The sequence below is a fragment of the Pongo pygmaeus genome, chromosome 14 (genome assembly GCF_028885625.2).
Source record: "Pongo pygmaeus isolate AG05252 chromosome 14, NHGRI_mPonPyg2-v2.0_pri, whole genome shotgun sequence".
In the NCBI taxonomy this organism is placed as follows: domain Eukaryota; kingdom Metazoa; phylum Chordata; class Mammalia; order Primates; family Hominidae; genus Pongo; species Pongo pygmaeus.
The window spans coordinates 29,894,772-29,916,618 of NC_072387.2; the positions used below are offsets into that span (position 1 = coordinate 29,894,772).

General features: G+C 41.7%; 1 protein-coding gene across 3 annotated transcripts in view; it reads left to right on the forward strand.

Annotated features, from left to right (window-relative positions):
* Positions 1–17,482, forward strand: part of TNFRSF19 (TNF receptor superfamily member 19) — a 105,841-nt gene extending 88,359 nt beyond the window's left edge. For 2 of the 3 annotated variants that reach the window (XM_054446837.2, XM_063650616.1), the window contains exons 6-11: positions 437–601; positions 1,776–1,901; positions 9,351–9,453; positions 10,064–10,469; positions 13,382–13,458; positions 14,803–17,482. In XM_054446837.2, coding sequence (XP_054302812.2) covers positions 437–601; positions 1,776–1,901; positions 9,351–9,453; positions 10,064–10,469; positions 13,382–13,458; positions 14,803–14,848 — 923 coding nt within the window. In that variant the 3' untranslated portion in view covers positions 14,849–17,482. The remainder of the gene's footprint in view (positions 1–436; positions 602–1,775; positions 1,902–9,350; positions 9,454–10,063; positions 10,470–13,381; positions 13,459–14,802) is intronic. The other variant, XM_054446839.2, reaches the window with a different exon arrangement.
* Positions 17,483–21,847: the final 4,365 nt, after the last annotated feature.

Sequence of the window (21,847 nt, forward strand, 5' to 3'; positions counted from 1 at the left end):
TTTTCCCCTAAAGTTGCCCCAAAAAGCATACATGCATTCAGTCTGCTTAAAAATGTGGTGTAATTCCAATTAAATAAAAAACATTAGTTCCCTGCCACATGCCAAGTACTGGGCAACCAGAGATAAAGATGACAGACCCCCAGCTCACAAAGAATTCTGAAGGCAGATTCTAGTAACACAATGTGTTGAGGATTGTGTGTCCGTAGTGCTGTGGGAACAGAGGAGAGGGACACCCAGCACATTGTGGGGTGCCGGGTAAAGGTGTCCCATTAAAGACATCTTCTGGGTGGAGGGGGTGCTTGAGCCATCTTTAAATATCTCGTGCTGGTTTTCTCACAGCATGGGAAGGCCACTGGTAAGGGTGCCTGCCAGCTTTGCCATAAACACTGCATCTGCGGTTGTTCAGAGCATGCTGACCCCATTCCTGTGGTTTCAGGTGCCAGCAAGGTCAACCTCGTGAAGATCGCGTCCACGGCCTCCAGCCCACGGGACACGGCGCTGGCTGCCGTCATCTGCAGCGCTCTGGCCACCGTCCTGCTGGCCCTGCTCATCCTCTGCGTCATCTATTGTAAGAGACAGTTTATGGAGAAGAAACCCAGCTGTAAGTTTTGAGCTCATTACATTTCTTAGCATTTAGGGGAAGGGCATTTATTACTATTGTCGTGCAAGTGTTCCACAAGAGACTTAGCTGAGACAAGCACCAGTGAGTTGTGAAAGAAGAAACACAGGTGATCCCTGAACAGCAGAGGGCTAGGGGAACAGTTAAGAATCCACACGTCAGTGTTGACTCCCCAAAAACTTAACTACTAATAGCCTATTGTTGATGGGAAGCCTTACTGATAAACAGTCAGTTAATACATCTTGTTTATTATATGTTTCTTTGTTTTTTTGTTTTTTTGGAGACAGAGTCTGGCTCTGTCATCCAGGCTGGAGGGCAGTGGCGTGACCTCAGCTCATGGCAACCTCCGCCTCCCGGATTCAAGTGATTCTCCTGCCTCAGCCTGCGGAGTAGCTGGGACTACAGGCGCCCACCACCACGCCTGGATAATTTTTGTATTTTTAGTAGAAACGGGGTTTCACTATGTTGGCCAGGCTGGTCTGGAACTCCTGACCTTGTGATCCACCTGCCTCGGCCTCCCAAAGTGCTGGGATTACAGGTGTGAGCCACTGCACCGGCCTATTATATGTATTATGCCCTGTATTCTTACATTAAAGTAAGCTAGAGAAAAGAAAATGTTACTAAGAGAATCAGTAACAGAGACAGCATAGATTTACTCTTCATTAAGTGGAAGCGGATCATTCTAAAGGCCTTCTTCCTCATCATCTTCATGTTGAGTGGGCTGAGGAGGAGGAGGAGGAGGGTTGGCCTTGGTGTCTCAGCGTGGCAGAGGCTGAAGAAAATCTGTGTATAAGTGACCTGCACAGTTCAAACCCGCATTGCTCAAGGGTCATCTGTAGAACTCACTGAGGTTGCACAGCTTTGTAAGGAGACTTACCAGGCTGTGATGTCCCTGCGCCACTAGGCAAAAATAAAAATCACTCTCAGTAATGGCAACATTAGTACCCTACATTTTGAACTTTCTTAACAAATTATTTCATGTTTGTGCTTCCATGTAAGAAGAAGTCATCAAACATTGGAAGGATAGCAGACTTGTTCTTTAAAAATACAAAAGCTAGAATGGCACAGGTCTGCATTGAAATACAGAAGCTAGAATGGCACAGGTCCGCTAGAGAGGAGACTGTGTTCCCTGACAGAGTTCTCACCCCTCATTTAGGGTCTCTGCGGTCGCAGGACATTCAGTACAACGGCTCTGAGCTGTCGTGTTTTGACAGACCTCAGCTCCACGAATATGCCCACAGAGCCTGCTGCCAGTGCCACCGTGACTCAGTGCAGACCTGCGGTAAGTTCAGCAGGGAAGTGCCCTTAGGAGGACTGGAGGTGCACAGAAGCTGAAGCAGCAAGAATTGGTCCTGGTTTATTCATCTCACAGCGAGGTGGCTGTGTTGAGTCTTCTGGTTAAAACTAATCTTGTTAAATTATTCTCCACCATCTCCTGTTGGTTTGGGTGTTTCGAGTCTCTTAAGTATTAAGAAGGAAATAAGCATCTCGTTAAAATTCTAGAATTTTTCAGCAACTTTTGGGTCATGTTTGTCTTTCTTGTTTTGAGTCAGTTTATTTAAAATCATGGTAACCTTTGGTAGAGTAGGATTTTATATCCTTTGCTGTCTGGTTGATTCAAACCAAACACTAATATGCCTATTTTAAAAATATGTCAATTATAAAAATATATCTATTTTTAGAATTTCTTAAAGAAGAGAGAGCTGAGAAGTCCATTTCAAGGTTTTACACAAACTATAATTGCCCCTTGGACTATTGACAGATTGAAAGTTTAGGAAAGTAATTCAAAGGGAAACTGGTCTCTAACTTGGGCAAATAGGGGCAAATACCAACTTTTTAAAAACTTTTATTTTAGGTTTGGGGGTACATGTGCAGGTTTGTTATATAGGTAAACTCGTGTTACACGTTTATTTTACAGATTAATTATTAAGCCTAGTACCTAATAGTTATTTTTCTGCTCCTCTCCCTCCTCCCACACTCCACCCTCAAGTAGACCCCATTGTGTGTGTTCCCTTCTTTGTGTTCATGTGTTCTCATCATTTAGCTCCTGCTTATAAGTGAGAACATGTGGTATTTGGTTTTCTGTTCCCACCTTAGTTTACTGAGGTAATGGCCTCCAGCTCCATCCATGTTCCCACAAAAGACACGATCTCGTCCCTTTTTATGGCTGCATATTATTCCATGGTGTATATATACCACATTTTCTTTATCCAGTCTGTAATTGATAGGCATTTAGGTTGATTGCATGTCTGTGCTATTGTGAATAGTGTGGTAGTGAACATTCATATGCATGTGTCTTTATGGTAGAGTGATTTATATTCCTCTGGGTATATAATGGGATTGCTGGGTCAGGTGGTAGTTCTGTTTTTAGCTCTTTGAGGAATTGCCACACTGCTTTCTACAATGGTTGAACTAATTTACACTTCCACCAACAGTGTGTAAGCATTCCCTTTACTCTGCAACCTTGCCAACATATGTTATTTTTTGACTTTTTAATAATAGTCATTCTGACTGGTGTGAGATGGTATCTCATTGTGGTTTTCATTTGCATTTCTCTAATGATCAGTGCTGTTGAGCTTTTTTTCATATGCTTATTGGCCAAATGTATGTCTTCTTTTGAGAAGTGTCTGTTCATGTCCTTTGCCCAGTTTTTGATGGGGTTGTTTTTCTCTTGTAAATTTAAGTTCCTTATAGATGCTGTATATTAGACCTTTATCGGATGCATAGTTTGCAAACATTTTCTCCCATTCTGTAGGTTGTCTGTTTACTCTGATGATAGTTTCTTTTGCTGTGCAGAAGGTCTTAAGTTTAATTAGATCTCATTTGTCAATTTTTGCTTTTGTTGTGATTGCTTTTGATGTCATTGTCATGAAATCTTTGCCCATTCCTATGTCCAGGATGGTATTGCCTAGGTTTTCTTCCAGGGTTTTATAGTTTTGGTTTTTACATGTAAGTCTTTAATCCATCTTGAGTTGATTTTTGTATATGGTGTAAAGAAGGGGTCCAGTTTTAATCTTTGGCATATGGCTAGACAGCTATCCGAGGATTTATTGAACAGGGAGTCTTTCTCCATTGCTTTTGTCAATTTTGTTGAAGATCAGATAGTTGTATGTGTGTGGTCTTATTTCTAGGCTCTCTATTCTATTCCATTGGTCTGTGTGCCTGTTTTTGTACTAGTACCATGCTGTTTTGGTTACTGTGGCCTTGTAGTGTAGTTTGAAATCAGCTAGCATGATGCCTCCAGCTTTGTTCTTTTTGACTAGGATTGCCTTGGCTAATTCAGGCTCTATTTTGGTTCCATATGAATTTTAAAATAGGTTTTTCCTAGTTCTGTGAAGAATGTCTTTGGCAGTTTGATAGTAATAGCTCTGAATCTGTACATTGGTTTGGGCAGTATGGCCACTTTAATGAAACTGATTATTCCTATCCATGAGCATGTGATGTTTTTTCATTTGTTTGTGTCTTCTCTGATTTGTTTGAGCAGTGTTTTGTAATTCTCTTTTACCTCCCTGGTTAGCTGTATTCTTAAGTATTTTATTCTTTTTGTGGCAATTGTAAATGGGATTGTCTTGCTGATTTGGCTCTTTGCTTGGCTGTTGTTGGTGTAGAGGAATGCTAATGATTTTTGTACATTGATTTTGTATCCTGGAACTTTGCTGGGGTTGTTTATCAGCTGAAGAAGCTTTTGGGCAGAGACTGTGGGGTTTTCTAGATACAGAATCATGTCATCTGCAAACAGGGATAGTTTGACTCCCTCTCTTCCTACTTAGATGCCCTTTGTTTCTTTCTCTTGCCTGATTGCCCTGGCTAGGATTTCATACTATGTTAAATAGGAGTGGTGAGAGAGAGCATCCTTGCCCCTTGTGCCAGTTTTCAAGGGGAATGCTTCCAGCTTTTCCCCAGTCAGTATGATGTTGGCTGTGGGTTTGTCATAGATTGCTCTTATTATTCTGAGGTATGTTCCTTCAATACCTAGTTTATTGAGAGTTTTTAACATGAAGGGATGTTGAATTTTATTGAAAGCCTTTTCTGCATCTATTGAAATAATCACGTGGTTTTGTCTTTGGTTCTGTTTATGTGATGAATCGCATTTATTGATGTGCGTATGTTGAACCAACCTTGCATCCCAGGAATGAAGCCTACTTGATCGTGGTGGATTAGCTTTTTTGATGTGCTGCTGGATTCAGTTTGCAAGTAGTTTGTTGAGGATTTTTACATTGGTGTTCATCAGGGGTATTGGCCTGAAGTTTTGTTTTTTTGTTGTATCTCTGCCAGATTTGGGTATCAGGCTGATGCTTGCCTCATAGAATGAGTTAGGAAGGAGTCCCTCATTTTTTTGGAATAGTTTCAGTGGGAATGGTACAATTTGGCTGTGAATCCATCCGGTCCTTGGCTTTTTTTGGTTGGTAGGCTATTTACTACTGATTCAATTTTGGAGCTTGTTTTTGTTCTGTTTAGGGAATCGATTTCTTCCTGGTTCAGTCTTGGGAGGGTGTGTATGTCCAGGAATTTATCCGTCTCTTCTAGGTTTTCTAGTTTATGTGTATAAAGATGTTCATAGTAGTTTCTGATGGTTATTTTTATTTCTGTGGGGTCAGTGGTAACATCCCTTTTGTAATTTTTAATTGTGTTTATTTGGATATTCTCTCTTTTCTTATTAGTCTAGTTAGCGGCCTATATTATTTATTTCTTCAAAAAAACAACTCCCGGATTTTTTAATATTTTGGGTGGTTTTTCATGTCTCAGTTCCTTCATTTCAGCTCTGATTTTGGTTATTTCTTGTCTTCTGCTGGCTTTAGGGGTGAGGTGATTTGTTCTTGCTTCTCGAATTCTTTCTGTTGTAATGTTAGGTTGTTAATTTGAGATCTTTCTAACTTTTTTATTTGGGTGTTTAGTGCTATGAATTCCCTCTTACATTCCCTTAGTTGTGTCCCAGAGATTCTGGAATGTTGTATCTTTGTTCTCATTAGTTTCAAAGAACTTGATTTCTACCTTAATTTTAGTATTAACCCAAAAGTCATTCGGGAGTATGTTGTTTAATTTCTATGTAATTGCATGGTTTTGAGTGATTTTCTTAGTCTTGACTTCTATCTTTATTGCACTGTGGTCTGAGAGTGTGTTTAGTACCAACTTTCTTTGCTATGTATTTATATTCCTCAGCACGTGTTTTTACACTTACACATCCCACTCCCCCCCATCCTCCCACCTCGCTTCCTCTGCAAATTAAAACCCTCTATGGCCAACCACCCTCTCTACAAGTCTGCCCCAGTTCCCCTGTCCTCATTACTTTACAGTTATATTAGTACCCATGGAAGCAATACTAATAGCATCATTTTATCTAATAACCCATCTGTATTTGTTTTAACCATAATTCCATTAGATTGACTTGTCCTCTTGGAACTGTCTAATCAGTCTTCTCAAGAAATTGTCAGTTAAGTGTTCCAGTCTCATGTTGTATATACAGCCATGCATTGCTTCTATGCAGACCTTGTAGAGTGCACACAAACCTAGATGGGATAGCCTACTACAGAGCTAGGCTATGTGGCGTAGCCCATTGCCCTAGGCTACAAACCTGTACAGCATGTGACTGCACTGAATACTGTAGGCAGTTGCAACACAATAAGTACTTGTGGATCTAAACATAGAAAAGGTACAGTAAAAATACGGTATTTTAAACTTCCAGGACCACTACGGTATAGATGGGCCATCATTGAACAAAACATTGCTATGCAGCATATGGCTATATGGAGTAAGAAGCTTTCATTTTAATTCTTTTTCTGCTAATTATTACTATCTCCTGTGGTAGGAATGGGTGAAGAATAAAATACAACACTTTCTGTAGTGTGTGGATCTAGTTTTGCCTTTGCCTACACAGACAAGACCCTTAGACACTATTAATGGTAACTGTGTGATCCTTAAACGCCCCCAAGCATTACATTTTCCTAGATACGATACCGTGGACACTGTTACTAGAGTCAGAGTAAGTAGGAATATCGTCTGGAGAGATGAACTCTAATTTTAAATTTTAAATGTAATAAAAGGCAGTCTGTATAAACTCTGCCTCACCTTACTTCAGTCTGAAAAGAAAGATTAAATATACAGATGGCCTTGTTGCGTGACCTCCTAACAGAACACTGGGGCCAGAAATGATCCCCATGCCAATGCACTGGTTCAGTGCAGCTTATTTCAAACGCTTCCTCCTTAATGGCAGATACTTTTTTCCCTTTAACTTTTTATTTTGACGTAATTTCAGAAATCTGACGTAATTACAGAAATATCGAAAGCGTAGAACAAAGAATTCCCACATGTCCTTTACCGAGATTCCCCAAATATTAACATGTTACCCATGTTCACATTTGCTTTATCCCTTCTCTCTCTCATGTGTGTGTGTATACTTGTTTTTCATTTTCTGTTTTAAATTCAGTTGCAAATATGATGTCCCTCTCCCCCTTAGTACATCAATGCTTGCTTCCTAAGAACAAGAACATTTGTTCTCAGATAACAACAGCACAATTATTAAAACAGGAAATTTGTGTTAATTCAGTGCCATTATATAATCTGCAGAGCGTATTCGTATTTTCTTAATTGTCCCAGTATTGTCTTTTGTAGCAAAAGATATTCTGAAAACTTCTGTTGCATTGAGTTGTCAAATCTGTTTGGTCTCTTTTAATCTGGAATTGTCTCCTAATGTTTCTGTTTCATGATACTGATTTTTTTTGAAAAGTACAGGCCAGCACTTTTCAAAATTCTGCAGTTTTGTAGAATGACACTCAATTTGGGTTTGTCTGGTGCTTCCTCAGGATTAGATTAAGAAATACTGCTGAGGGGATGCTGGGTCCTCAGCGCACTGTATCAGGAGGCAGAGTTGTCTCTCTGGCCTGTGCCTGGTCAGGCTAACCTTGGTCACTTCGTTAAGGGGGTGTCTGCCAGCTTTCTCCAGCGTAAGATGTCTGCTGTTCTCTTTGTAATGAGTAAATATCCTGTAGGGGATACTTGGAGACTGTGTAAATATCCTGTCACACCCCAGATTTTCACCCTGTAGCCTAGCGTGCTCTGATGATTTGTACTGGAATCAGTTGTTACTATGATGGTTAACAAATGCTGGCTTTCTAATTCCGTTATTCTTTCCACATTTATTAGTTGGCTTCCTATGGTAAGAAGGAAATTTCCTTCTCCTTTTATGTATTTATATACCTTAGTTAGTTTAGACTCGTGGACTGTATTCAGTGGGTCGCAGCCCTTTGGTGTCACTGTTTATTCTGATGCTCATGTTGCCCTGCGTTTGGAACTCCCTTCAGGCTGGCTCATGTGCCATTTTGACATGTCCGCCTTATTCTTTTAGCACTTTCTTACTTTCTGCCACCAAAAGAAGTCCCAGGTTTATTGTGTACTTTCCCTAGAATCAGCCTTTCTACAAGGAATGGCAGTGCCTTTTGCTTTAAAACAATTTTGAAATGTCTCATGGTGAGCATGACACATGTTTAAGTGGCAGTAAACCCTGGCGAGTTCAGCGGGGTCAGAGCACTGTATCTTTAGATGGTCCAGACGGAGGCCTTGCTTTGAGGGAGACTTAGATGCAGGCAGGCCAGTCATCTTGTTTCACACGGGCTTGCAATTGCATCTCAATATTTGGCATTCATTTTTGTAAAGAGAGACTGTAGTTTCATAATTTTTTTCCTGTTTATAAAAGTAAAGAGATATTCCTCATGGAAAATTTGGATACACACAAACATATAGCTATATATGTAAATGTATAATTTCTCCAATAGCTATATATGTAAATGTATAATTTCTCCAAGTCTTCCTCTGTGTGTGTGAGTCTTTGTGTGTGTGTGTGTGTGTGCGCTTTAGTGTGTTTGTGGTTCTATAAATCAGAATGATATATATATATATGTGTGTATAGACAGAGTGAGAAATCAAGAAGGCTGTTCAAAAAGCTGAGTGTTTATTTTCAGCTTATAGGATGGAGAAGATTTATTTTTAAATTTCTTATCTAATCTCTGTATTTTAGATTTTTAAGCTTATATTATCTTTGTAGCACAAAATATATCCAGCTTCAGTGATATATTCAGCTTGTAAAGCTGTGTGCACATATTTACTTATTCCTTAAGTGACATTCCTAGCAATAAAAAGAAATGGTGTGTCTGTGTATATGGAGTTAGAGGGTTCGAACGTTCACGCTCTTGTCTGTGTTAGGAGGCCACTCAGCGGGAAAGTTGTCCTGCTCCTCCTGTCCTCAGTGGGGCCAAGAAGTCTCACTTCGTGGTCTCCCATGGACTGCTTTATTCCTTTTCCCCACTTATTATTGTAGTGAAATACACATAACATAAAATTCACCATCTTAACCATTTTCAAGTGTGCAGTTCAGTGGCGTTAAGTACATTCTCACTGTGGTGCAACCATCACCATCATTCACCTTCCAGAACATTTTTCATCCTCCCAAACTGAAACTCTGTCTCCATTAAACAGCAGCTCCTGGTCTCCCCATTGCTCCAGCCCCCTAGCATCCCCCCTTCTTATCTGTCTATATGAGTCTGTCTACTCTTGGTACCTTATATAAGTGGCTTATCATTTGTTTAAGATAAGAAAAAAAGAGAACCTTGTATTCCTTTTCCCCCAAAAGTCACCCAAAGGGGAACATCTAAATTTCCAAGAGCAGTGTTGAAGTGTTATTGAAGTGAAAGCTGCCAGAGGGAGGCACTGTGCTTCACACCTGTGCTGTCTTCCCTAGGGCCGGTGCACTTGCTCCCATCCATGTGCTGTGATGAGGCCTGCAGCCCCGACCGGGCAATTCTTGGTTGTGGGGTGCATTCTGCAGCCAGTCTTCAGGCGAGGTAACTAGGTGCTTTCAATCAATGATTTCATAACCCCCTGTGCAAATATGCATTCTACTAATTTACCGATTTTCATCTGAAACGATGGAAACATCACCTCTTAAATATTAATGACATTCTGGATATTGGTGGGGTGCAATTCTCAGTCAAGAATTAGGTAGGTCTCTCAAGGTCACTCATATCCAGTGCAACATTGTTTATACTTTACTCTTCATTAATTTTATTTTTGTCTTATATCCGTGATTTTTGACACCTCTGTCATCTGTAAGTAATTAACATGTAAGTAATTTTTACCCATGGAATATTATTTTAGAATTTTAGAACAGCACTCAAGGAAACTCAGATGAGACCCAGGAAACTGCATGTTTTAGACATTGGATTAAGTATAACTATATTAATTAGAAGGAGGTGTCAAAACCCAGTTTTCAAATAAATGGAGTAATTTGACTTACTGTATTGAGACGAGTTTATAACAATAGGAAACACTAGAATTCTGACGCAGTAAATTGCTATTTCATCTAGAAGACCTAAAATTACGGCTGACATGCTTCTTTGTAGTAGTGTTTTTCTCTCCATCGAAGACTTTACGCTCTTTTGAACGTGTGTGCAGAAACGCAGGCCCAGCCGGGGAGATGGTGCCGACTTTCTTCGGATCCCTCACGCAGTCCATCTGTGGCGAGTTTTCAGACGCCTGGCCTCTGATGCAGAATCCCATGGGTGGTGACAACATCTCTTTTTGTGACTCTTATCCTGAACTCACTGGAGAAGACATTCATTCTCTCAATCCAGAATTTGAAAGCTCAACGTCTTTGGATTCAAATAGCAGTCAAGATTTGGTTGGTGGGGCTGTTTCAGTCCAATCTCATTCTGAAAACTTTACAGCAGCTACTGATTTATCTAGATATAACAACACACTGGCAGAACCAGCATCAACTCAGGATGCACTAACTATGAGAAGCCAGCTAGATCAGGAGAGTGGCGCTGTCATCCACCCAACCACTCAGACGTCCCTCCAGGTAAGGCAGCGACTGGGTTCCCTGTGAACATAGCACTGACTTACAGTAGACCAGAACTCTGTTCCCAGCATGAGATTTGGGGGAATCTGATGAGATTTTTTTTTTGTATCTTTCATAATTTCTTGTATGTTGTAGAGTATGTTTTAAAATAAATTTCAAGTCTTTTTTTAAAAACTAACACAGCTAATATATAAGAGCAAAGTGGACAGCTGCATTCTTTTATTCCTCTTTGTAAGTACAACCACTTAGCACAGCACCTGCTGCCTCCTTCTCTGGTTGAGAGAGATTAGTTGGGTATGGGAGCATCTTGCAGACAATTCCTGACCTTCATTTCTTCCTGTTATATATAATTATTATTACATATATATTACTTATGCCCAATACTTAAATGTACTTCATTCACTGCCAAGTTTATGTGAATTTCGGTCTCCTAAAGCTGCTCTTTTCCCTGCTCTCTCCTTGGCTATTGTTTTCTGGATCACTCTGCTTTACCAGATTGATTGATTTGGCTGGAAATTGATTGTTGGTTGTGACCTGAGACCAGGTCATAAGACCCTCTCAGGTGGAATGGTTTAAAATCAGGTTTGCATGGAGCGAGGGTGGCACCTGCAGAGAGATGGGGGCTTTCTGCATGCTGCAAAGCTGGAGGCAGCAAAGGATTCAGGGATAACTGGGCACGTCTCTGCTTTCTTCAGGTGAGGATGTGGCCTTTGCTGAATTTGACCTAATGTTTGTAAACATTTCCTTAAATGAGAGCGCAGGTATTGTTAGTGTAAGTTCTAGAAGAAAAGTGTCAAGCGTTGAGTGTAAAAGGGCAGAGTCACAGCAACAGTCCAGCTCCTGGGCCCACAAGACCCTGCCCTACAAAGAGGTTGCTGCTCTCACTGCCTGTCCCTCCCTGCCCCGTATCAGGGTTGTGGGTGCTGAGGAGGCAGCTGAGCCTGCTCCAGAGGGGCCTCGCTTCCATGTGATTCTGTATCCTGGCCTGATTATATCAGAGACTTAGTGTGAATGCTGAGTGCAGAGTCAAAGTGTGAACGCTGATGTGTTCCTTTTAAGATCATTTCGTAAGTTACATACTGATCTAATTCTGCAGTACTTGTTTTTGTTTTTGTTTTTTGGGTTTTGAAACGGGGTCTCTCTCTGTCGCCCAGGCCGGAGCTCAGTGGAGCGATCACAGCTCACTGCAGCCTCGTCCTCCTGGGCTCAAGCCATCTTCCCATCTTGTTTGCTTTTTTTAAAGTATAAAAAAAAAAAAATTCTCTGGAGAACTTTTAGGGGATTCTATAGAGAAAACATTTTTTAGCTTTGGAGGGAAAAAATTGGTTTCGTTCTCAAAATGCGGGAATGGAGAAGTGAGAGAAGGGAGTCGAGTGAATGAAGGAAAAACAAATTAGGCAGTTAACACACACAAAGTATCTACCTCTGAGCTTTGCCTGGAGTTAGGAAAGGCTGTTCACTGATCTTCTTCTTTTGAGCCATCCATAATTTGTAAAATTTTTATAACAATAAATAAGAAAAGACTTAAGAATTAACCTAGCTGAGTGGAAGTCTCAAGAATGGACTGTGCCCCACACAACGTAGGAACTGAGAGGGCCCAGCAGCCAAGAGCAGGTAACAAGTCCTTCACAGCAGAGAGTGTCCACTGACGGATCAGAGGATGCTAGAAACGGGGAACCCCCCTGCTCAGCAACAGAGGGCTCAGCTGCCTCCCAGCAGCACTAAATGAGGGGCCCTCACCATGTCTAGTGCATCATCTAGATGCACTAGATGATGATCTCCTAGAGATCATCTAGAGAGATGATCTCCTCTCTTTTTGGGAGATCATCTGAAGAACTAGGGTTGCGGTGCTGCTAGCTGACTAATGACTGTTTTTCAGAGTTTTGTCAGGAAAAAGAATTACCACTCACCTAAATTTTGTAGCTTGTCCCCAAGTTGTGATGTCAATTGCCGAGACTAAGGAATGAAACATCTTCATACGAGGTAATCCCGGAGCCAACTCATTGCCTGCTTTTTTCTGTGTATGTTGGTGGTGCAGTGGGGACAGGATTGACAAGCACTATCATCACAGCTGTACGAACATGATATTTGAGAAACATGTTTTAGTTGATGAGATTGGCATATCATGACTTATTAACTCTTTTTCAAAGACATGCAAGGTGGTTCTCATGATTTATATATACTTTCAACTCAAATCATTATGAAAAGAAAGTTATTACATCTAAACTGAACCTGATGAGAAAATATTACATTCAAGTTGCACAGCATAATAATTTCTTAATGAAAGGTTTTCACTAACTTTTCAAGATGTGTAGTCCTATAATTGTTAGATTAATTTAGGTAAATCTAAGTATGACATTGAATTTAAAAAAGGAATTGTTAAAATATAAACCATTTTGATTTTTTCCCTATAATAGTGAATAATATTTTGAGCCCATTTTATGAGATAATCACTTCCAGATGCTGGAAAAAAAAAAAACACTTTAGTTGTACTCACTAATCTGTGAAATGTAGCAAATGAACCTTAAGCTACTTCAGGCCTTTGGGGCCCTGGTCCTCCTCTTTATTTCAAGGTCCAACCAGGTGTTTAACTCAAGTAGTTTTGCTTTTGTTTTTTTTTTTTCCCAATCTAAATTCTAAAAACCAACCCACATTTCCCCCAACAGGCTAACTTTCCAACTAGAGGACACATTCACATCTCATAAAGAATTTGATTTTAGGCTGAGGCAGGAAGATGACTTGAGCCTAGGAGTTCGAGGCTGCAGTGAGCTAGGATCACACCACTGCCCTCCAGCCTGGGCAACAAAGCAAGACCCTGTCTCTTAAAAAATAAAGTAAAATAATTTGATTTCAGCAGCTCACTATTATGAACCAAAGCACAGGGCTTCTCGTTAATTTTATCCATTCCACAGGTTCGTGTTCAATTAGCTTGGCTCCATGATGTGGGCTCGTTCGTAGCTCAGGAAAACAACATGTGTCCATCTGGGAGGTGGGTAAGGAGCAGCTGTGGCCAAACAGCACTTCTGTCTTTACATGGTGTGAGGCCATGATTTCAGCGCATGATGCATTTGTTTACAAAACCTGCATTTCCACACACTAGTTTTCTTGTGGGTGATTTAAGATGACCCATAATCTGATGATAGTTATGGTTCCAGATAAAGTAAATCGGTGTGAGAGCCTTCTTTAGTTTGTATGACTCAATTTTAATCAAGTTTTTCCTATACACATCTCTCCAGAAGGGAACAAAACTGAGATATTTGGAACATTTTTTGCTGAGATATTTGAGAGAACAAAGCCAGCCTGTTTACTTACAGGAAAAGCATATCTTGAAGTTGTTTTTAATGCAACATTTAAAATGTCAACAGGAACAGACTGAAAGAAGGTTAGAAAACATATGAGAGGACCCTGGGTTCTCGTGTTTCAATCTATTGAAATGTCTACTTTTTCTTTATTGGCAGAATGAGGATAATTTGCCTCCCACAGAAGGGTTCATGTAGTTATTATAATCATGTCAGTTAACATATTTGATAAAACTATCTCCTGTTATTGGAAGTGTTTCACAAGATTTTACTTCTGAATAATCTCCTTAGACCTAGGAGTAATTTTTTTGCATACACTTACCTGGTATGTCACCAATGCCAAATTAGTGGTAAGTTAGTGAAGGGTTAATACATGAAATGAATGTTCAGTGGTTTCAGTTGTCCCCTTCCCCGGCATTGACGTCAGTGCCCTTTGTGATGAGGACATGTCTAATGGCTACACTTTGCTGAGGATATTCTCCTGATAAGGACTGTGAGTATGCTAGGGAGATTGTTATAAGAGAAATCTTATTCCCAACTATTTCTGAACATTCTCTGATAGTTTAATGGAAGTACATTCAAAGACTAAGTTGGCAGATAAGGAATGGCACTATTCATTCATCATCTTTGTTCTTTGAAAGAAAGGAAATACAGAATCGTAAAATATTTACCTACAAATGCTTTAAAGGAACACAATATAGAAGAAAGAAGCTTTAAATGTTTGAATAAGGTTGAAAGCCCACAAAAGAATTGTTTGTTAATACATTATGATTGCTGTGGGTTACAGTATCATCTTTTAAGTACTCTGCAGTTATTGGGTGACTATGAATTGTTATGAAAATCTTTATTTTATCCTGAGATTACATGGGTAGCTGGATATTTGGATACTATTGAATGAGTTTCTTGTCCATATGCTATTAAATCCATGTATATTACTAATAAAAGTTATGCATAATAATTCTTTACCATTGAAATTTAGCAGATTTAATCTGTAAGACATTATTTCTAAAGCTTCCTTTCTGTTGCTATTTTAGGAAGCTTAAAGAACCTGCTTCTTTCTGCAGTAGAAGTGTGTGCTGAACCCAAAGAGTACTCCTTTGTTAGGCTTATGGACTGAGCAGTCTGGACCTTGCATGGCTTCTGGGGCAAAAATAAATCTGAACTAAACTGACGGCATTTGAAGCCTTTCAGCCAGTTGCTTCTGAGCCAGACCAGCTGTAAGCTGAAACCTCAATGAATAACAAGAAAAGACTCCAGGCGGACTCATGATACTCTGCATCTTTCCTACATGAGAAGCTTCTCTGCCACAAAAGTGACTTCAAAGACAGATGGGTTGAGTTGGCAGCCTATGAGATTGTGGACATATAACAAGAAACAGAAATGCCTTCATGCTTATTTTCATGGTGATTGTGGTTTTACAAGACTGAAGACCCAGAGTATACTTTTTCTTTCCAGAAATAATTTCATACCGCCTATGAAATGTCAGATAAATTACCTTAGCTTTTATGTAGAATGGGTTCAAAAGTGAGTGTTTCTGTTTGAGAAGGACACTTTTTCATCATCTAAACCGATTCACATAGGTGGTTAGAATGGCCCTCATATTTCCTGCCTAAATCTTGGGTTTATTAGATGAAGTTAACTGAATCAGAGGAATCAGACAGAGGAGGATAGCTCTTTCCAGAATCCACACTTCTGACCTCAGCCTCGGTCTCATGAACACCCGCTGATGCTGATCTCAGGAGAACGCCTGGGCTAGGGAATGTGATCGAGAAAGGGCAGCCCATTGCCCGGAATTAACGCATATTGTAGAGACTTGTATGCAAAGGTTGGCATATTTATATGAAAATTAGTTGCTATAGAAACATTTGTTGCATCTGTCCCTCTGCCTGAGCTTAGGTTATAGAAAAAGGGTATTTATAAACATAAATGACCTTTTACTTGCATTGTATCTTATACTAAAGGCTTTAGAAATTACAACATATCAGGTTCCCCTACTACTGAAGTAGTCTTCCATGAGAACACACCACATGTTAGGACTAGAAGAAAATGCACAATTTGTAGGGGTTTAGATGAAGCAGCTGTAACTGCCCTAGTGTAGTTTGACCAGGACGTTGTCGTGCTCCTTCCAATTGTGTAAGATTAGTTAGCACATCATCTCCTACTTCAGCCATCTGGTGTTGGATTTAAGAAGACGGTGCTTCTTGCTATTAAAGTACTCCATCCTCTACCATCTACACACTAGCATTGTCTCTAGAACTAAGACAGAAATTAACTCTGTTCAGTCACAAAGCAGGGAATGGTTCATTTACTCTTAATCTTTATGCCCTGGAGAGAACCTACTTGAATAGGGCATATTTTTTAGACTTCTGAACATCAGTATGTTCGAGGGCACTATGATATTTTGGTTTGGAATTGCCCTGCCCAAGTCACTGTCTTTTAACATTTAAACTGAATATTAAAATGTATCTGTCTTTCCTAGTACGTTTTTATCTTCTCATGTATTACCCATGGTTTTCTCTGTTTGTGAGAGATTAGTAAAATTTAATGAGCCCCCTTTCTTGTGGCCGTTTCTCCATAGTTGCAGGTTTTGATGTGTTTACTAGCTTGCCTGTGTCTGCTACATCTCATGACCTCAATTCCCTCACCTGAAATAGGAAATGAGAAGGTTTCATTGTAGCCCCCAAGCTGTCATGTCAACCTAGTGCCTAGTCATAATTAATTGACTTTTCCTGTATTACTTTTTTTTTTTAAGTATAAACCAGTGATCCTTTGGTAGTCAAGAACTCTTAGGAAAACTGCCTTTTGGACATGTGAAATATTTAGGATTTGACCACACAATGGCTCTGAAAATGCAAGTAGTTTCCTCGCGTGACCTCACCGTGATCACATACGTGCCACTGTGTGCAATCTGGTCCTTTCTATTATGACAGAGAGATGATGAAAGTAGGCAGGGCTGTGTTCCTTTGTGTAGCCTGTATATATTTTCCATATGTAGAGCCCTGATTAACTTCAAGAACACACACTGGCTGGAGAAAGCCAGACTAATGGGAATGAGACTTTGGCCAAAAATCCCAAAACATCATTTTCAATCAGTAGAGAAATGCTTAGGGTTGAAAACTGATTTCATTTGCTACTGAATTTGGTAAATCCTGGGTAACTTTTATCAAGATGAAGACATTTTACCCTACCTACTCTAGAAATATACAACAATGTTATATTTTACACTCCTTGTAAACATTTGAGGAAAAAAATCCAATTTGCACTTCACTTTGTTGGAATATCCCATAGCACTCAATAAACTCAGCTGCTAGAGTGCCGATGTCAGGAAGACTGCATCGGGTAACGCGCGTGGCTGAATGGGCATAACCACTGTGGCTTCTTGTGCTGCAGAAGCTCGTTGACAAGAATGAGGAGGATTTCAAGAGCAACCAAGTAAAGTCATGCATTTTCTAATTTTGTGTATATGGAATATATTTTTAAATAGAGATTTTTCTACTTTAGATAATGTGTTAATACTGCTATTACCTAGGTTAAGCACTATTGTCTGTTAGTAAAAAAAAAAAAAAGGAAAGGAAAACCATCATTGCTTTAAAATAGCTTAAATCAATTTAGATTTCATCATTACTATTGCATACTGGAATTTATAAATGTGTAAATTATCATTTTCTTAGTTTTGTAATACCTTTTTTATCTGTGAATAAAATTATCACCTGGTATTCTTATTTGTGTGTTCAGTGAGAGAATGATTGATTTTGTGGATGCAGACATGCTTTTTTCTTTCCAGAAGTCTGTGTGAGGGTTTTGCAGAGTTCTGCTCCCTGGGCACAGGCAGCGGCTCCTGCCTGTGGTCCCAGATACTAGGAGGCTGAGGCAGAAGGATCATGAGCCTAGGAGTTTGAGGCGAGCCTAGGAATTTGAGGCGAGCCTAGGAGTTTGAGGCCAGCCTGGACAACATAATGAGGCTGTGTCACTAAAAAATGTGCTCCAGAGAGGGATGGAACCCTGTCTGGCTCCTCAGGCTTTTGGAGGGCGATTTGTAATCCTCACTGGTGACCTGTGAGGGAGAGCCTGGGAACATAACCAGGCGCATCTGGCTATGCGCATGAGCATCGGGCTCAGGTGCTCTGCGGCCCCTGAGAAGCTTTGGCATCAAGGTCTTGTCATGATCTCTTCCTTTTTTCCTTCGTCTTATGGCACAAAGAGGGAAGGAACTAAATAGAAAGTTACGTATCCTTAGTGATGGAGCTCAGCCAGGTGTCCTCCTGCAGAGGAGGACTAAAGAGAGGAAGGCGGAGGCTTCCACAGATCAGGAATCCTTTTCTTCCCGCTGCTCAGTAAAGCTTTTAAGGCTATTATTAGATTTTGAGAGAGGACTTTAAACTTCCTGGAAAAAAAAAACTTTAAAAAATGTTACAGTCACATCCTGCTCTCTCAGCAGGTGAGTTTCTGCTGTTGACACGGGATTCTCTGAGGGAAGGACTCTGAGCGAAGGACATTGACTTCTTCCCCTCTCTGACACCCCCACTCACACCCCAACCCCCCAGAGCATGTGGACTTTCCTGGTGTCCTGGTTTAGCTTATGGGTACCATAAATCCATCAACTCTCTGAGAAAAATAACTCAAAGCTAATAAGGTTCTCCCAGGAGGTCTGGACTATTTTATAGTAATGTGTCCGGAATTGGCGGGTTCTTGGTCTCACTGACTTCAAGAATGAAGCCACGGACCCTTGCGGGTTACAGTTCTTAAGGATGGTGTGTCCGGAGTTTGTTCCTTCTGATGTTCAGACGTGTTCAGAGTTTCTTCCTTCTGGTGGGTTTGCAGTCTCGCTGGCTTCAGGAGTGAAGCTGCTGACCTTCACAGTGAGTGTTACAGCTCATAAAGGCAGTGCAGACCCAAAGAGAAAGCAACAGCAAGATTTATTGTAAAAAGCTAAAGAACAAAGCTTCCACATCCTGGAAGGGGACACCAGCAGGGTGCCACTGCTGGCTGGGGCAGCCTGCTTTTATTCCCTTATCTTGCCCCATCCACATCCTGCTGATTGGTCCATTTTACAGAGAGCTGATTGGTCCGTTTTGACAGGGTGCTGATTGGTATATTTACAGTTCCCTAGCTAGACATAAAGATTCTCCAAGTCCCCACCAGATCAGCTAGACACAGGGTGCTGATTGGTGTGTTTACAAACCTTGAGCTAGACACAGAGTGCTGACTGGTGTATTTACAATCCCTTAGCTAGACATAAAGATTCTCCAAGTCCCCACTAGACTCAGGAGCCCAGCTGGCTTCACCTAGTGGCTCCCCCACTGGGTGGCAGGTGCCAGTCCTGTGCCTGCACTCCTCAGCTCTTGGGTGGTGGATGGGACCAGGCGCCCTGGAGCAGGGGGCAGCGCTCGTGGGGGAGGCTCCCACCGCACAGGAGTCCGCATGGTGGGGAGGCTCAGGCATGGCGGGCTGCAGGTCCAGAGCCCTGCCCTGTGGGGAGGCAGCTGAGGCCTGGCAAGAATTCGAGCGCAGCACCGGCTGGGGTACCCGGCACACCCTCTGCTGCTGCTGGCCCCAGTGCTAAGCCCCTCACTGCCCGGGCCGAGTGTGCACCCCCAGAGCCCACGCCCACCTGGAACTCACGCTGGCACACAAGTGCCACACACAGCCCCGGTTCCCACCCGCCCCTCTACCTTGACACCTCCCTGCAAGCAGAGGGAGCCAGCTCCGACCTCTGCCAGCCCAGAGAGGGGCTCCCATTGTGCAGCAGTGGACTGAAGGGCTCCTCAAGCATGGCCAGAGTCCCTGCTGAGGCCGAGGAGGCTCCCAGAGTGAGCGAAGGCTGCCAGCACACTGTTACCTCTCAGTAATAACAATGACATATTTTCATTATTACCACTATTATTAAGGTCTCTGCAACTGGGTACTTATTCTGAATGTGTCCCATTTTAAACTAAGAAGGTATTGTCTGATTTCTGTTTTTTTTTTATTTAATTTTATTATTTTTTGAGACAGTCTTGCTCTGTCACCCAGGCTGGAGTGCACCTCCCAGGTTCACGCAATTCTCCTGCCTCAGCTTCCTGCCTAGCTGGGATTACAGGCACATGCCACCACACCCGGCTAATTTTTGTGGGGTTTGTTTTTTTTTTTTTCGTATAAACAGGGTTTCACCATGTTGGCCAGGCTAGTCTCAAACTCCTGACCTCAAATGACCCACCCACTTCGGATTGCTGGAATCCCAAATTGCTGGAATTACAGGCGTGAGCCACCGCACCTGGCCTACTCTCATTTTTTAAAAACAAATTTGGCACCAACTAAGGTCTGTAAATAGAGCTTAAGTTTATCATTCAGTCTTGAAAGTGAACAGTGGTCTGAGAGGTTTCAAAATCGTCTATAATATCAAACAAGTTTCAATAAGTCCTGGTATGCAATTATAGGGATATAATTATGCTGAGTCAAGGCAGCAGTTCACACTAGCATTGGTTATGTCACACTTCAGCCAATGGAAGGTTGAAAGGTTTCTACTCCAGAGAGTCAGCTGGCCAAGGTTAGGTCATCTCATGAATGGCGAGTGGCGTTTGAATCAGTGTGATTTATGGCTGCTTGAAATTCACCTCTCCAGAAGACTTGAATTTTTAAAAGTTATCAGCAAAACCACTTTCTCTAGAACCATGGGTGGTCTTCTGAAGCAGGTTTCATTTTTTGTTCTATAAAGAGAGAGGATTCTTTTTTCCATAATTTCTAATGGCATTAGCTATTCCTACTTAAGACTGAAATAGCTGCGTTCTGGTAGCTTTGTTTGGGGTGGAATTTAACTAGCAGAACTATGTAGAGGGATTTTCCTTACCTGGGTTGATTATTTACAGTAAATAGAAGATCTGCAGACCATTCTGCCAGCAATCTTTTAATAGCAGGTTAGGGAGGCAGGCTCCACAGATCAGAGATTAATTGTTCCCCTTGATGTTCTAAACACAGGTCCAATTCCTCTCAGAAGACTCACTCTAGTAAGAGGCGTTTCCTGTGGCAGTCCTTAATTTATGCACTCAACATATATTTATATAGCATAGAGCATGTGCTTGGTTCTAACTGCAGTGCCAGGGCCAGAGAAGATACGAAGAAATACAAGGAAAGCAAGCCTTTTAAGTGTTTATAAAGTAAACCTGGGCCAACGTGGTGGCTCACGCCTGTACTCCCAGCACTTTGCAAGGCTGATGCAAGAGGATTACTTGAGGCGAAGAGTTTGAGACCAGCCTGGACAACAATCTGGGACTCCATCTCTACAAAAAAAGAAAAGAAAAAATTAGCCAGTGTGGTGGTGCTTGCCTATAGTCCTAGCTACTCAGGAGGACCAGGCAGGAGGATCCTTGAGCCCAGGAGTTTGAGGCTGCAGTGAGCTGTGTTAGAGCCATTGTACTCCAGCCTGGGCAGCAGAGCAAGAACTTGTCTCTAATAAAATAGCTCTGAATTGTAAAAACACAAGTGCAAATCCTTCTGGGGACAGTGAGGAGGGGGCAGAGAAGCTGGGAGGGAAGTCCTCTGCACTGGGCCATGAAGACTCATGTGGCATTCACCAGGCAAGTGGAGGGGTGGAAAATGCTAGAACTGCAGGTGGAAAGGCTCAGCCTGTGCTGGGAGTGGGAGAAATGCAGGGAGGCTGGAGCATGAAGACACGGGTGAGGTGGTTCAGGGCGGATTTCTAGCCCAACAGGCATCCAGTGGGCCCTGCCCTGGGGCTCGAGCTTCCCTCATGGGGGACCGACTTGCCTCTATGTGAAGGGGTGACAGACATAAAAACCAAAATAGTCTTCCAGAAGTTTCGGAGTTCCAGAGGAAGGTGAGTGGACCTCTCTCCAGCAGCAGAAAATCCCCAATCACTGGGAGGGACCAGCCCCCTGCCAGAAGTGAAGATGGATAGTCTCTCTCCTGTTTGGAAATACTAAGCCTGAGCTCATTCCGCAACATCTGGGTCATGTTGGTCTGGTCCTGATTTCCAGCAGGGCAGTACTGAGCCTCAGGTGCAAGTTTAGGACTCAGCAGAACCACCTGCTGACATCAAACCAACGCTCCGCTGGAGTCCTGAGAATACAAGGCTGAAAAGGC